The 17504-nt window shown below is 44.5% G+C and overlaps 1 protein-coding gene across 2 annotated transcripts; it reads right to left on the reverse strand.

Annotated features, from left to right (window-relative positions):
* Positions 1 to 358: 358 nt before the first annotated feature.
* polr3glb (RNA polymerase III subunit GL b) lies at positions 359 to 16842 on the reverse strand. 2 transcript variants are annotated; one of them, XM_056286336.1, is made up of 8 exons: positions 16591 to 16842; positions 13013 to 13147; positions 11843 to 11972; positions 11660 to 11728; positions 10705 to 10761; positions 7010 to 7098; positions 6375 to 6485; positions 359 to 876 (listed from the first exon to the last, which is right to left on the reverse strand). In XM_056286336.1, exons 2-8 carry the CDS (start codon positions 13124 to 13126, stop codon positions 790 to 792), a joined length of 657 nt encoding a protein of 218 aa, XP_056142311.1. In that variant the 5' UTR covers positions 13127 to 13147; positions 16591 to 16842; the 3' UTR covers positions 359 to 789. The 2 variants fall into 2 exon arrangements, with proteins under 2 accessions (XP_056142311.1, XP_056142312.1); XM_056286337.1 differs by having other exon boundaries at positions 13013 to 13150.
* Between the last annotated feature and the right edge of the window lie 662 nt (positions 16843 to 17504).

The raw sequence follows: 17504 nt of genomic DNA on the forward strand, positions 1-17504 counted from the left end.
AGCCGGAGCCCAAGGCACCGCAACCCCGGAGGACCACCGAGCCCACACCCGGGGGGGGGGGGGCAACAGCCACACCCGCCCCAGAGGAGCACAAACCAGTCCATAAAAGCCGGGCCCGCATCGCCTAGGACAATTCTGACCTCAGTTTGACCTTATGCTGAACCCCCCCCCCCCTGCTGCGGTCTGACTGCATCATGTGACATGAAAAAACAGGAAATGAAGCGTGACCCGATGAGGTGTGTCTCACTGTGGTGAGGAGGGCTGCAGGGCCGCAGCTTGATAATGCAGGCGAAAGGTCGGGTGGACCTGGTGTACCACAGCTGTGCACGTATGACAAACGCATCAAAAATAGCTTCTGTTTATTAACCCACAAACCAATGTGTGACACGTACAAAAGACTCTTTTGTTGTTGTTTTTTTTTAGGAAAAACATTAAGGAACACAGACACAATGGCTTAAAAACATGAAAATACAGAGTTAAAAACAGAAACGGAAAGTAACCTGCTGGTGTCCCGGTAAGACTTAGAAATCACGAGATCAGGTCCAGGTCATCGCTTCTCATGGACGTTTTGGGTTTGTCCTCTTCTCCTCACAGGACTGTCTTTTCACTGGAGACACACATTCAAATATCAACCCTTTCTCCAGCCTGAGCCCCTCATGGGCCAATAGAAAAGTGACGTTAAAAACACTGTCCTACACCGCGCCTCTGTGGTCAGGAACGCGGATAAAACAATAAAAACACATCGCAAACACAACCGGGTTTGTGTCTTCTGGTCTCAGTCGTCGTCCCTCAGTAAATGGCTTCGTCCATGTTGTCGTCACTTTCCCCACCAAAGTCCTCTCCATTGTCAAAATAAGACATGATGTAGTCGGTCTCCTATAAGAATGAAAGAAGTGTTAAACCAAACACACAACAAAACAGCCTGCTGGAATGACGCACAACAGCCATTTTCCGTATTGTTGTTGTTGTTTTGTAGCATTATATACTGTTGCCGAGGGCAAAACCTCACAACGTTAGTTCCCCTGGACATCTGGATGAGACCGACTACGCCCAACTCAAACCAGTGAGCGCAGGACAAAAACACATTTTGTCGAACTCTCTCATTCGGAATAGCAAAACAAACAAACATACAAATAAATGAATAAGTAAACAGTTCTGTATGTAACGCTGCTGCAGGACCCCATAGTTTATAGTAAGAGAGAAGTCTTCAGGGGCTTTTAGTAAAGATGTCGTTAAACGCTTTAAAGGTTTATTAAATGCTATGGCGCCACCTGCAGGTCAAATCACCTTCATGAGTTTGTGATTGAAGCTTGTTTAACCTTGTGATAATACGATGGTGTGTGCAAATCCATTCACTTAAAAGTGCCCATATGAAAACCAGCCCAGGGAACTTTGCCTAGGCATACATTGTAAAATAAAGCTTTGAGTGGTCGGCAGACTAGAAAAGTGCTGTGTAAATGTGGTCCGTATACCATTTTACCCTTTACCTTAGTCAGTAAACCAATCAGCAGCTCACTCTGTCATATCTTCTGTTACCCTGTTACCATGTGTATAAGGGATCCTTTTTTAACACCACTTCCCATGTATGTGGGAAGATGGCGGTGTGAATTCACACAGTACCGGCCTCACACAGTACCGTCGATGCAGTGTCTTTGTCCACGTATATGTGTCTTAAGTTTTCGTCTTTGTTTGTTGGCTGGGAGAGCTGGTGCTGGATCAGCTGTGCTGTGGGCTCAGGGACCGCGGCCTTGCCCGGAGCTGCACCCGAGGAGGTAACACCGAGGGCGGTCTGACAGGACACGGAAGCGGGGCAGGCTAAGCTAACTGCTACCCCATGCAGACTGGCAGTTCCGATAACACCGAGGGCGGTCTGGCGGCGGCCTCACCTGGCGTTGATTGTGGTGTTTCTGATGTCGTCGTGTGGAGTGCGAGGAGGTGTGTCAAGGGTGTCTGGTCTGGCTGGGAGAGCTGGCGCTGGATCGGCTGGGAGGGCTTGGTCTGCTTCGTCCGGTTGCCACAGGGACCACGGCCCCAGCTGGGAGCTGCGCCCGAGGAGGAGACACGGAGGGCGGTCTGACAGGATGGGTAATCGGGTCAGGCTAGGCTAACTGCTAGCCCATGCAGGCCGGCGGTTCCGACAGTCATCCTGGCTGGCGTTTGTTCCTTTGGACAGTGATTTTTTTTTTTTTGGTTTGGATAGTATATGTGTTAGTTTGAATGTGTGTTCTTGTAGTTCTTGAATGTGTTTTTGTCTGTTATGTTGCACTGCTGTGGTCTGGGGGAAACGCCATTTCGTTTCATTTCATGTGCACAAGTACATGAGGTGAAATGACAAATAAAGTGATCCCGATTCCTGATTCCTGTTCAGTCACAGAGCGGCTAGCAGCACCATAAATGGTAAATGGACTGCATTTTATATAGTGTTGTTTTTTTTTAAGCTGCAACAGCCACTCAAAGCCTTTACAATGGAATAATGCCTCACAATCACCCGTGCACATGCAGACAAACAAACATACACCAACGGTCGTGTCAACCATGCAAGGTAACACCCAGCTAATCTGGAGTAATTGGGATTAGACGTCTTGCTCAGGGACACCTTGGAATTTTTGCAAGGAGGAGCTGAGGATCTAACCAGCAACCGTCCGGTTATCAGATGACCTACTCTACCTCCTGAACTACTGCCGCCCCAACACCGCAGTGTTCTGATAGCATCGGGTTTTATGACCACGGTTTACGTCAGGCGCATTTCCTTGACACAGCATTTTATTGTCGACAGTATTTGTGCCGAGTGCACCATTTAGAAAAATTACACAATACGGAGTTGTCAGGTAATGGGTTTTCAGTTGATGGTGAACTATTGTGTATGGCTTTTTGATTCTTTTTCATTTCCCATGCTGCTGTAAGTATTAGTTGTTGAGTAACTGACTGACAGACCATCTATTCTGTTGTTTATTTATGTTTGAGGAAGGGGCAGGTAAGATAGGATTTTTCTTCTCCCTGCTCCTTTTCGATCCTGGAATGTGTAAACTGATTTGTGGTTGATTTGAAATGCTTGTTCCTGTCTGGAGCTGTGCGTTACCATGAGTGGAATAAATAATAATGAAAATGAGTGCATCATTTAATACAGTGTTGTTTTAATCAATCTATTACAACTACTACACTTTCCAGCTAATCTGAATTGGCACCGGTTGTTATTACTATGCCTGTACATAGTTAAACACCAATTAGAGGGAGAAGAAGAGGAGGAGGAGGTGAAGTAGCTGTTATATTCAAATATGTGTTCTTGTGCAAACAATTGTCATTTGGTACATATAACTGCTTTGAAAATCTGTTACATTAGATAGCAGTGTTAAAACTATTCTATTAAATATCTATAGGCCACCCAAATTTTCAGTTAGCTATATTTTTTTTTACTTTGCAGAATTGCTTTCCATTATTGTAACTGACTTTGGCCGTGTAATTTTTACGAGTGATTTTAATATTCATGTTGATATCTCAAATGATAGGACTGCTCAAGAACTTTCCATTATCCTTGAAAACTTGGGACTCTCTCAGCATGTAAAAGAGCCTACTCACAACAAAGGCCATATACTGGACCTTGTTATCCCCAAAGGTCTTAATATCTCAAATGTCATGGTCCTTGATGCTGCCTTATCGGATAATTTCTGTGTTTAGTCTGATATGACTGTCATAGTGGACGCTTAGACTAGGTCTGACACAGTCAAAAAAAAATAAATATATATATATGTGTGTGTATCAGTGAATAAAGTCTACTTACTTACTACTACTACTGCTACTACTACTACTACTAATACTTTCAGCTGATCCCGTTAGGGGTCGCCACAGTGGATCATCTGTTTCCATTTCTTCCTGTCCTCTGCATCTTCCTCTGTCACACCGGCCACCTGCATGTCTTCTCTCAGCACATCCATAAACCTCTTCTTTGGCCTTCCTCTTTTCCTCTTCCCTGGCAGCTCCATATTCAGCATCCTTCTCCCAATATACCCAGCATCTCTCCTCCACACATGTCCAAGCCATCTCAATCTTGTCTCTCTTGCTTTGTCCCCAAACCGTCCAACCTGAGCTATGCCTCTAATATAATCATTCCTTATCCTAATGCATATAAAATAACTCACAGCTCATGGTACGTGCTCACTACTACATCTTTCCTTCTAATCCTTACCCATATTCTTCTACCATCTACCTATTAACACTTAACTATTCAAACTCCTCACCTCTGACCTTAACTGGATGTATTGAATGGATCAATTTTTTAATACATATAAATGGAATAGTTGACTTATAATCTGCTTTTTGAAACTGAGCATGTGAAAGCTCACCAGTCATGGTGAACCGGATGTTGTTTGATCAAATGTCTTGTTTTTAAGGAGATTTGAAACTTTAAACAACCAGTTTGGTTCGTGTATCATCACAAACTGAACATAAAGCGTTGCAATCAATTATAAACTGATCAGCCAAAAAAATCAAAAACACTAACAGCAAAGTGAATGACATTGATTAACTCATTACAATGGCGTCCGGGTGGCATAGTGGTCTACTCCGTTGCCTTCCAACACGGGGATTGTCGGTTCGAATCCCCATGTTACTTCCGGCTTGGTCAGGTGTCTCTACAGACACAATTGGGCATATCTGCGAGTGGGAAGTCGGATGTGGGTATGTGTCCTGGTTGCTGCACTAGCGCCTCCCCTGGTCGGTCGGGGCACCTGATCAGGGGGGAGGGGGACCCGGGGGAAATAGCGTGATCCTCCCACGCGCTACGTTCCCCTGGCGAAACTCCTCACTGTCAGGTGAAAAGAAGCAGCTGGCGACTCCACATGTATTGGAGGAGGCATGTGGTAGTCTGCAGCCCCCCTCCCCCCCCTCCCCCCCGGATCGGCTGAGCGGGTGGAGCAGCGACCGGGACGGCTTGGAAGAGTGGGGTAATTGGCCAAATACAATCGGGAGAAAAAGGGGAAGAAAAAAAAAACAATGGTACCTGTACAGGGGTGGGATATATTAGGCAGCAAATGAACCATCAGTTCTTGAAGTTGATGTGTTGGAAGCAGGAAAAATGGGCAAGTGTAAGGGTCTGAGTGACTGAGTGACAAAGGCCAAACTGTGATGGCTAGACAACTGGGTCAGAGCATCTCCAAAAACGGCAGGTCTTGTGGTTGTTCCCGGTATGCAGTGGTCAGTACCTACCAAAAGTGATCCAAGGAAGGACAACCGGTGAACCAGTGACAGGGTCATGGGCACCCAAGGCTCATTGATGGGCGTGGGGAGGGAAGGCTAGCCCGTCTGGTCCGATCCCACAGAAGAGCTACTGTAGCACAAATTGCTGAAAAAGTGAATGCTGGTTATGACAGACCGGAGTCAGAACACACTGCAACACGGCTTGCTGCGTATGGGGCTGCATAGCAGCAGACCGGTCAGTGTCCATGATGACCCTTCACGGCAACAGTATTCCCTGATGGCAGTGGCCTCTTCCAGCAGGATAATGCTGAAACTGTAAAATTTGTCCCGGAATGATTTCAGGAACATGACATACAGTTCAAGGTGTTGCCATGGCTTCCAAATCCCCCAGATCTCAATCCGATCAAGAATCTGTGGGATGTGCTGGAATAACAAGTACGATCCATGGAGGCCCACCTCACAACTTACAGGACTTAAAGGATGTGCTGCTAAGGTCTTGGTGTCAGATACCAGAGGACACCTTCAGAGGTCTTGTGGAGTCCACGCCTCGACGGGTCAGAGCTGTTTTGGCGGGATGAGGGGGGGCCTAAATATTAGGCAGGCGGTTCTAATGTTTTGGCTAATCAGTGTTTCACATACTAGACAAATGATCAGGGCACTGGAATCAGTATTAGGATGATGATGTTCAGCTTGTAATGGTTTGCTGTTTGCCACCTCACACACAAGACTTGGTGAGCTGGCAAACGGTCAGCAGAAACGCTTACGTTATGCTGTTCTGCAACGAGGCGTAAAACAGTTTAAAAAATACGTCAGTCAGAGAAAATGATCAGACGTGTTTCCTTGAGGTCTGTTAGTGCCACGATTGGGGAACAGGAAATACTGGAAGAGCTGGTGTACCACAGACTGGTTGTTAAAAGAACCAATGTATGCCCGTGTTTTAGAGAAACCAGGTTCTTTCAAACTAAATCTATGTGAACCTTAAATCCAAATATTCTCTTTGACTGATTACTACCAGTAATATCAAGTAACTGTTTTCTATCTAAACTTACTCATTTACTGTTAATAGTGTAAATACACATTTATAATGAAAATAATTAATAGTGTAAATAACATAAAAAAGTAAATAACATGTATTCATTCAGTGTTAATAGCGTAATTTTTGTGCACGTGTTGCTGCTCACCTCCTCATACTCTTCCTCATCATACTCCTCCTCCCCCTCTCCTTCCTCTTCCTCCTGTTTCTTCTCCTCCTCCTCCTCGGAGCTCATCGCCTCCTCTTTCTTTTCCAGCGTCTGGTGGTGGTTTAGGAGTGAAGAGCAAGGTCAAAGGGCACAGTCTGGCTGAGGCCAGTGAGCTTCCGTCCATTCACACTTATTCAGCTGAGGCTGTTACCAAAGCAACACTTGAAGAAAATGAATTTCTGACATTAAGAGTATCTACAAATTTGGAATGGAAACGGAATGGAAAATGGAACATTGGAGAAAATGGAAAAAAAAAAAAAAGGAAACGGATGGTCCGCTGTGGCGACCCCTAACGGGAGCAGCCGAAAGTAGTAGTAGTGAGAGTATCTACAAACTTGACAACAGACTCTATAAGATAAGTAATATCAAAATATCAAAATATGACTGTCAACTAGACCATATCACTCTATAAGTGAACATTATTCTACAAGCAATATCACAATATGACTCAACTACACGATATTACTCTGAGCATTAACTGACCATGTCATTACTATTTTAACTCTTTAATGGTTTTCTCAACCAACTTGACATGATTTTTTGGACAACCGTTAGAAATAGAACGAATGATTTACCTCAAGCTTCAGAATCACCTCCTCTTTCACTATGCTGTTCTTCTCGCTGGACTTGGATCGAACTGATGACTCCATAGCGATGGGGGTGTCTACACAGAGTGCGAATGGGAATGCTAATTTAATCTTCTCTGACAGGTAGCTATCATCATCATCATCATCATCATCCTTCGACCGCAGTCAAACATGCATTCACAACGTCACGCCAGTATTCTGTTTCCCATTTGATTTGGGAGGTCTTGAACATACACTACCGTTCAAAAGTTTGGGATCACCCAAACAATTTTGTGTTTTCCATGAAAAGTCACACTTATTCACCACCATATGTTGTGAAATGAATAGAAAATAGAGTCAAGACATTGACAAGGTTAGAAATAATGATTTGTATTTGAAATAAGATTTTTTTTACATCAAACTTTGCTTTCGTCAAAGAATCCTCCATTTGCAGCAATTACAGCATTGCAGACCTTTGGCATTCTAGCTGTTAATTTGTTGAGGTAATCTGGAGAAATTGCACCCCACGCTTCCAGAAGCAGCTCCCACAAGTTGGATTGGTTGGATGGGCACTTCTTTGAGCAGATTGAGTTTCTGGAGCATCACATTTGTGGGGTCAATTAAACGCTCAAAATGGCCAGAAAAAGAGAACTTTCATCTGAAACTCGACAGTCTATTCTTGTTCTTAGAAATGAAGGCTATTCCATGCGAGAAATTGCTAAGAAATTGAAGATTTCCTACACCGGTGTGTACTACTCCCTTCAGAGGACAGCACAAACAGGCTCTAACAGGTACTATTTAATGAAGATGCCAGTTGGGGACCTGTGAGGCGTCTGTTTCTCAAACTAGAGACTCTAATGTACTTATCTTCTTGCTCAGTTGTGCAACGCGGCCTCCCACTTCTTTTTCTACTCTGGTTAGAGCCTGTTTGTGCTGTCCTCTGAAGGGAGTAGTACACACCGGTGTAGGAAATCTTCAATTTCTTAGCAATTTCTCGCATGGAATAGCCTTCATTTCTAAGAACAAGAATAGACTGTCGAGTTTCAGATGAAAGTTCTCTTTTTCTGGCCATTTTGAGCGTTTAATTGACCCCACAAATGTGATGCTCCAGAAACTCAATCTGCTCAAAGAAGTGCCCATCCAACCAATCCAACTTGTGGGAGCTGCTTCTGGAAGCGTGGGGTGCAATTTCTCCAGATTACCTCAACAAATTAACAGCTAGAATGCCAAAGGTCTGCAATGCTGTAATTGCTGCAAATGGAGGATTCTTTGACGAAAGCAAAGTTTGATGTAAAAAAAATCTTATTTCAAATACAAATCATTATTTCTAACCTTGTCAATGTCTTGACTCTATTTTCTATTCATTTCACAACATATGGTGGTGAATAAGTGTGACTTTTCATGGAAAACACGAAATTGTTTGGGTGATCCCAAACTTTTGAACGGTAGTGTATATTTGAGCATCTCTTGAAATATTCTGTGTAGTTGAAAGGTCTCCTTCCTCTGGTAGGACATGAGAGACACATACAGATAACATCGGATACAATCTGATCTTTTGCTCGATAGCAATGTCCTGCAGAACGTGCTCTCCTCTGTGCAACCGTAGTTGAGATAGTTGGTGTATCATCGTAGAGTTCAGCTTTGGTTTTGTGCTCCCGCCAGGAAATGTTCTTAACTCTCATAACAAGGCGTGTGTATGCTCCGTCAAGTCTTGCCTGAAGATCTTTTTTCATGGTCCATGTCTCCGGCCCATAAAGTAGGCTACATTCAACACATGCTCTGAAGAATGCTAGTTTTGTCTTGTCAGAGATGTCAGACGTCCATATACGATGTAATTTATTAAAGGCATTCCAGGCTGACAGGTAGCTAACCATCATTTAATGGTCCTGTTCTCTACGCCCCCCTTTTTTCTCCTCCCCAATTGTACTTGGCCAATTACCCCACTCTTCCAAGCCGTCCCGGTCACTGCTCCAACCCCTCTGCCGATCCGGGGAGGGCTGCCGACTACCACATGCCTCCTCCGATACATGTGGAGTCTCCAGCCACTTCTTTTAACCTGACAGTGAGGAGTTTCACCAGGGGGACGTAGCGAGTGGGAGGATCACGCTATTCCCTCCGGTTCCCCCTCCCCCCTGAACAGGCACCCCGATCGACCAGAGGAGGCACTAGTGCAGCGACCAGGACACATACCCACATCCAGCATCCGACCCACAGACACGGCCAATTGTGTCTGTAGGGATGCCCGACCAAGCCAGAGGTAACACAGGGATTCGAACCGGTGAGCCCCGTGCGGATAGGCAACGCTACCCGGACACCCTCTGTGACCAGATTTTTAAGAGTAGAAGCTACAATTGGACATGATGTGTGATGAGAAGAAACAGATCTTAGTTGTGACTAGGGTTCAGGCATGCTAACTGGTTAGGAGTGAAAAAGGTGAGAAGCATGTGTGAGGAGAGAAAAACACATACCCACTAGGGGGGTCCAGGGGTATCCTCCCTTGGATTTTTTTTTTAAAAATAAGCTACTGAATGCTCATTTCTTTTAGGATTACTCTGGTGCTGCTCACAAGCTAACAGAATTACAAAACTGCGCAAAATAAAATACAAAGTATTAATTGATTAAGTGCAAATGTCCCTTTACATATGATATGCTCACATTTACAAGGAAAATTAACAAAGGGAAGCCCCACCAGGTACACAACTAATTACAATTATTTTTAAAATTATTACTCTCCACATCGGCCAGAAACCATGTTAAAATGTTAAAATGAAAAATTGATAATGTGAATATGAAAAAGTATCCTATGCTTTAGGACTGGTGGAAGGGACGGGGCTAGAGGGATCTGTTCTTATTTCTTCTTCTTGGCCTGGACCAGTGTCTCAAGGGTCCGCTTTCGCTGTTTTGCCGTATGTCTCAGTCTTGCCGTCTCCTCCTCAGCCGTCTGCCTTTTGCTCTCCTGAGCACTGCTAGATGGTTGGCAGCCATACTTGCTCTCCTGCCGTCACTTTTCTGGCAGACTCTGCTGCCATTGGCGTTTGTTAGTGGTTCCTACTGACCGGATGTTCTTTACAAAGTGTGCCGTCCACCTCCCCGTACCTGACATCCTCTCTTAACAATGTTAGCTAGCTTGCTAACAATCCTTGTTTCCTCCAATTTGATCTCTTACCTCAGGCTTTCCAACTGGCGGGTATTTTTCGGTTTTCAGTTGATGCCTTCTCTGTAGTTTTGTGACTGGCATGCGCCACTGTGGCAACTTCGTGTCCGCTTTTTCCACACAGCAGTTCACAGACTGATGGTCTGGGCTTGCATGGTACTGTGACTAGTGAATTGATTGGCTGCTGCCTTTTTTGTTGACAGTCCATAACACGCATATCCAAACGCACATCCACAGCATCAGATGTTTGTACTCCATTGCCTTTCTATGGAAGTCGCTTTGAGTAGGAAGACTCTCGACCCCCCGGCCCCCAATTATTCCTCACCATGTCTGCCTTAGTTACGTAGGTGACCTATTTTGGATTCAAAACGGCAAATTTTGCCAAAAGCTGACAAGTTTGCATGCCCGAGGATTGAAAGTGATGCTAAAAGCCAGGTATTGACATCAGTCTTATCGTTTTGTAAATTAGCCTAGTTCTCTGCTTAAGTAACTTCTACTCTAACAACTAGGTGGCTGGTAAAATAGTGTCTAGATTTTGGTTTGGACTCACTTTGTTTTTGAGGCCTCCGCACTCGAATACGCAGCTCTTTAGGAAGTCGCCTCCAGTCTGAGTGAGCAGACAAAAACAAAGGAACATACTGTTATTACGTACCAAGAACTTACATTTGCATTTACATGCAAAGACAGAGACACTAGCAATACAGTAGAGACACTAAACTGTAGACAAAGTAGAGACCAGTCATGGGCAACCAGGTGCCATGGAGGACAGTTAATATACAGGGTTTCATCCTACACCACACTACACCAGCTGATTTCACCAATTAGTCTGTCTTGTTTGGTTGAAGGTGTGTTAATCAGTGAAATCGTCTTGTATAGTGAACGGGTGGGAAGAAAACCTATATACTTATGGCACATGTTTGCCTGTGTCTGTTATAGACAGTTGAGACAGAGTAGAGACAGTAGAAGGAGTAGGGAAGTAGGAAGAAGAAAGAAACAAAGAAATCGACTTTATTTTGTCATTTTATTCCTACAACGAATTTGTTCTCTGCATTAAATCCATCCTATTGTATAGGAGCAGTGGGCAGCTGCAGCAGATATGCCCAATTGTGTCTGTAGAGACACCTGACCAAGCCGGAGGTAACACGGGGATTCGAACTACCGATAACATGCATGTCTTTTGATTGTGGGAGGAAATCAGAACACCTGGAGGACACCCAAGCAGACACGAGGAGAACATGCAAACTCCACACAGAAAGGACCTGGGACAGGCCTGGGGTTCAAACCCAGGACCTTCTTGCTGTGAGGCAACAGTGCTAACCACTGGGCAACCATGCTGTAAGCAGTAAAGACAGTGGACACAGTAGAGACAGGAGAACTGGAGAAGAGACAGAGTACAGTTCAGACAGTAGGGAAAGTAGATAAAAAGAAAGAGTACAGACAGAAGATACAGAGTAGAGACACTACAAACAGTAGAGACAGAGTAGAGAAAGCACACATGTTCTTACCTGGTTTCCAGTCTATCAAGTTGTCAGCTGGTTCACTACTGTGATACTTGTCAGAGTACCTCTCCACATCTAAACACAACACACACATGAATTTACAGAGCATCTGGACAAACAAGAGCACTTCTATGATAGACACACACACATGCACACACAATGTAGTGATATGTAAAGGGATGAGTTTACCTTTCTTTGAAGAAGCAGGCTGGATATAAAAAGGAAGGGTCCTCATGGCTCCTCTCAGCTCCTGTTTCAATGCCAGCATGTACTCTGCCTCCTCTCCTGTTGTTAGGGCAACTGGCTTGTGTTCCATTGGCTACAAAACCAGTCAGTCATCAGTTCCACCTGAGCAGACCCCCCCCCCTAACACTAACCATTCATGGGAATGCCCTCTGCTTATCACAGGTTGCTTAAATTTGCTTATATTATAGTTTGCTTAACGTAGGACTGGAACAACTCCTTGATACAATTCAGAAAAACTGATAAAACAGTTGGTAATGAATTCCATAACGGATAAGTAACAAGCACTTTGTGTAGCAAGTTGAATCGTTGCGGAAGTGAAAACATAAAAAAAAAACCCTGGTTGCTGCTGCTTCTACAGTGTACAGTAGTGTTGTGAGAGCAATCTGACCTGATGTCAATAAATACGACAGTGTTCTGTAAGTTATGTGTACAATGACAGCGCATATGTTTTTCCTTCGTCTTAATTACATAACGGAATCAAACGACAATGTAACGTTATTTCAAAATGGTGGGTAAACTTTACAGTCAAGATGACAAACAACTTGTTGAGTTCAACAGTCAAAGAAGTAAAAAATAAAGGGGAACAGGGGCCAACAGCCAGCATTCAGCAGTGCACAAAGGTGCGCGCACACGCATGCACGCACACACACACACACACACACACACACACACACACACACACATATATACAGAGGGGTAAAGAAAGGCAGTGACCGGGACAGCTCAGAAAAATAGGGTAACTGGCCAAGCACAATTGGGAGAAAAGGGGGGTAAAAACATTCAACCAAAAAAAAAGGAATGATGGCATGTGTTGCAGAGTGTTTTTAGAGTCAAACATTTTTTTTCTGCCAGAAACGCTTTTTTTTTTCAACCAACCAAATCAACTAAACAGGTAAATAATAAAAAGAATGATCAAATTGAAAAAATAGCTGTTAGGCATATCCTCGCTGTGAGTCATGTTCAGTCTCAAACTAGAATCAAATTATCCATATCAACGGAAAGTGCCAGAGTGCAAAGGGAGGTTCAAATTCACCAACAGCATTCTGCCATGGTGGTAAGACTTTGTCTATCTATCCATCTGTCTAGATGGGTAAACCGTAACAGATTACATACTGGGAACAGGGGAGTTGGTTGGAGGATAGAGGGAGGTAAATTCTCTCCTCTCCCGATACCCACTGCCTCCACGCTGAAGCTCATGAGCCTCCTGCCCCGACCACGGCCAGCCATCCTGCTCCACCCCGAGGAGATCTGCTGGACAGGAGAAATGCCGTTGTCAACTACACCAACGTACAACCTACATCTCCTGTTTCGCCTGGACCCTCCAAAACGTTTCATCAGTTTGGGGAGCTGACATCTTCCAGACATGTGAAGTAAATGACGAACATAAAAACATACTAGACACTCGGAATAAAGTTAGAAGAAAGATGTAAACTCTTTTAGGACGACAAGTAAAGTTGGATGAAAAAAATGTAAAAACAAATCTTTCAGGGATTTCAGTAAAGTCAGGGGAAAAATGTTAACATCTATTAGGCATTTGAAGTTAGATGAAGAATGTGTGTGTCGTAAACTCGCTTTACTTAAAACAGCGGGGCACAGACCGTGGCTCGCGAGCTGCATGCGGCTCTTTGATGACTATATTGCGGTTCTTTCAAGTCTCCAATTTTGCATTTCTTAATGCTTTTTAACCAAATATTTCACCAGATAGTGACTGAGAAACTTGCAGCAGTTGGGGCGTCTGGGTAGCGTAGCGGTCTATCCCGTTGCCTACCAACATGGGGATCGCCAGTTCGAATCCCCGTCTTACCTCCGGCTTGGTCAAGCGTCCCTACAGACACAATTGGCCGTTTCTGCAGGTGGGAAGCCGGATGTGGGTATGTGTCCTGGTCGCTGCACTAGCGCCTCCTCTGGTCAGTCGGGGCGCCTGCTTGGGGGGAGGGGGAATAGCATGATCCTCCCATGCCCTATGTCCCCTTGGCCAAATTTCTCACTGTCAGGTGAAAAGAAACAGCTGGCGACTCCACATGTATCGGAGGAGGCATGTGGTAGTCTGCAGCCCTCCCCGGATCAGCAGAAGGGGTGGAGCAGTGACCGGGACAGCTCGGAAGAGTGGGGTAATTGGCTGGATACAACTGGGAGAAAAAAGGGGGAAAAAATACTTGCAGCAGTAACGTTCTTCTGCTTCTGATGAATTTGTGGCAGACTAGACACAGCAAATCCTTCTTGCTGCACTCCATAGGTAATTTGTAGAACTGACTATAGACTGATTGTAGACTGAGCTAAGTCACAGAAATTTGAATCAGTTCATCTGGACACAACATTTATTGGGAGAAAAGCTTCATCACTCATCTAAGTGACTTCTTCAGTCTCAACTGACTGCAGGTATCCTCACCCCTACAAACAGCACAGTTGCATAATGACCCCAACTTTCTTACATAGTTACTTAGTGTCCTATATGCAAATTGCCTTGACCATTAACTGGAGTTAAAATGGCCATGTGTACCATTCACAGAGGATTGGGGAATAGTTGCAATCACAGCATTGTACAATGGCGACAGATGTACTCTTAACTACACCCCTCGGTTCAGGGATGGTTGTTCCCGCTTAACATACATGGCCACTTTGACTTCCTGTTCAAACCAGCGTTCCTCCCTATCAAGTTTGTGCACACCCTAATCCTTGAAAGAGTGGCCACTGGTCTGTAGATGGGTGCAGACTGCAGAGTCTTGGCCTGATGCATTAGCTCTCCTGTGTTGTGCCATCCTCTTTGCCAGTGTCTGTTTGGTTTCCCCAATGTACAAGTCACGGCAATCCTCCCGGCATGCAGCAACATACATTACATTGGTCTGTTTGTGCCGGGGTACCCGATCCTTGGGGTGGACCAATTGCTGGCGCAGCATGTTTTGGCTTTTGAAAGCAACTGAAATGCGGTGCTTGAAAAATACACTTCTCAACTGTTTCGACACTCCTGCCACATACAGAATCAGCGGTGGTTTAACTCAGTGAACAACCACATCAAGTTCAGCGTGGAGGAAGTGAAAAATGACAGCTTAGCCTTTTTAGATTGTGAAATTACAATCAGTGATGGGGTCATTTGATGTTGATGTTTACCGTAAACCAACACATACTGATCAGTACTTAAGGTTTGACTCTCATCATCCACTGGAGCACAAACTATGAGTCATCAGGGCGCTGTAACACCAAGCTGACAATATCCCCTTCAACACAGCCACCAGGGAAGGGGAGAAATCCCACATTAAACAGGCCCTGGTTAAGTGTGGTTATCCTAACTGGGCATTTGTCAAAGCCAGGAAGACGCCCAAACAGTGCACCAGCCAATCAAAGAGAGGAGAAAGACAACAGAGCTGCTTAAACCAGTGGTGATTCTGTATGTGGCGGGAGTGTCAGAAAAGTTGAGATGCGTATTTTCCAAACACCGAGTCTCAGTTGCTTTCAAACCCCAAAACACGCTGTGCCAGAAATTGGTCCACCCCAAGGATCAGGTCCCCCGACATAAACAGAGAAATATAGTGTATGGGGTTCAGTGCCAGGAGGATTGCCATGACTTGTACATTGTACATCGGGGGAAACCAAACAGATGCTGAAGAAGAGGACGGCGCAACATAGAAAAGCTAATGCATCAGGCCAGGACTCCACAGTCTACACCCATTTACAGGCCAGTGGCCACTCTTTCAAGGATGAGGATGTGCGCCTCCTTGATAGGGAGGAACGCTGGTTTGAACAGAGAATCAAAGAGGCCATCTATGTGAAGAGGGAATGACCATCCCTGAACTGAGAGCGGGTGGGGTGGCTAAGTGTACATCTGTCGCCACCTTACAATGCTGTGATTACAACTATTCTCCAATCCTCTGTGACTGTGAATAGTACACATGGCCATTTTAACTCTAGTTAATGGTCATGTTAATTTGCATATGAAACCGACCGTTAGTTGAGGTTGTTATGCAGCTGTATTGTTTATAAGGGTGGGGATACCTCATCTACATTTCTCCCACTAAACCTTGTGTCCAGGTGAACTGACTCAACTTTCTGTGATTTCCTTACGTGGATTACCGAGCATCCATCAAGACAATGAGCTAAATCCTTATGTAGAGTCCAGTGCGATGGAGAAGTTGATAACAGTTCTTGCTGTTTCACAATGTTCTGCGCTGAGTATTGATTTCAACAAAAGACCTGTAGCTCCAATTTCTGACAGCTCTGCATGCACCAGGCTTCTCTCTGTGTGATAGCTGGCGCATCCCATCAACGCATGATTCAGTTTCCAGCTCAGTAACGTTGATAATCCACCGTCCCGAGATGAGCAACCTATGACCCTATGAAGGTTGGGTGAGGAGGCGTATTGTTGTAATCTGGCTTTTTCCCAAAAAAAAAATATTGTCAATTTCTCTTCTGAATTGGCCAAGTCCGAGCACCACTGACTTAAAAGTTACAGGTTATCTAGAAGTTACGGCAGTGTTGTGCTGTAATTCCATGTTAAGTAGAGCCACGAACCCGGAGTCCAATTCCATGTAGTGCAACCCTGCATGGCCAGTAAACTTGATTCTGATTCTGACAGAGTTGCCCTTTAGATTCCGATTCTGTAACGCACCAGGCTAACAGACTGCTAGGTTCGGTTGCTCCTCTTTGGTTATTTGTCTTAAATACAAACACGATTTCTTAATTTATTGCTTTCTTACCACAAGTTGTTTTCGTCCTACGTCAGACGTCCTCCGGAGGGACAAACAAACCCGTTGTGGTCGATTAAACCTTCAGCTGTTCGGCATACTTTCTAGCGTTCATCTTGACAATTTTTGTTTTAAATTATTGTTTTTTCTTCTTTTATCGTTGCCAGTATTTTATTGTTGTTGTTGTTGTTGTTGTCGTCATTATTTTCAATTCGGCAGCGGAAAGCGCATGATTCGGAAGCCCAGCCCGCCACATCCGGGTCCCCGTTTCCGTCCACTGTAGTTTCCCGCAGTTTTACTGTAGTTTTGCTCTTTCATCGCCCCCTGCTGCTCCGGAGGGAGACCGCCACAATGTGGACCAGCAGAGGAGGCAAGACAACGATTCAAGATTCAAGGTTCTTTATTTGTTACGTCTCATTATAAAAGTTAAAGAGAGTAAAATTCTTGAGTTTCGGCTCCTCAACGCTGCAGCAACAATACAAAAAGCAGTAATAATAATAAATAGTGGTCGATGTATGTAAGGTGCTGTGTGTGTGCGTGTGCGTGTGTGTGTGTGTGTGTGTGTGTGTGGGCCCAGCCTTAATAAATGTGCATATATGTGTGTAGTTGTTTGCATTTTTGTGTGTGTTTGTGTATGCCAAGCTACTTCTGTGTGTCTGTGTCAAGTCAAGTCAGTTTTATTTGTATAGCCCAATATCACAAATTACAATTTTGCCTCACGGGGCTTTACAGCAACACAACATCCTGTCCTTAGACCCTCGCACCAGATAAGGAAAAACTCCCTAAAAAAAAATAAAACCTTTAACAGGGAGGAAAACTTTGGAAACTCCGTTCCTGCAATTTCTTCAACTGTTTAAATGACAATCCTCAAATGATTATCTACATTTCCACATTATACAGTCAAACGCCCACACCATTAAACTCAT

The sequence above is a fragment of the Lampris incognitus genome, chromosome 9 (assembly GCF_029633865.1).
Source record: "Lampris incognitus isolate fLamInc1 chromosome 9, fLamInc1.hap2, whole genome shotgun sequence".
In the NCBI taxonomy this organism is placed as follows: domain Eukaryota; kingdom Metazoa; phylum Chordata; class Actinopteri; order Lampriformes; family Lampridae; genus Lampris; species Lampris incognitus.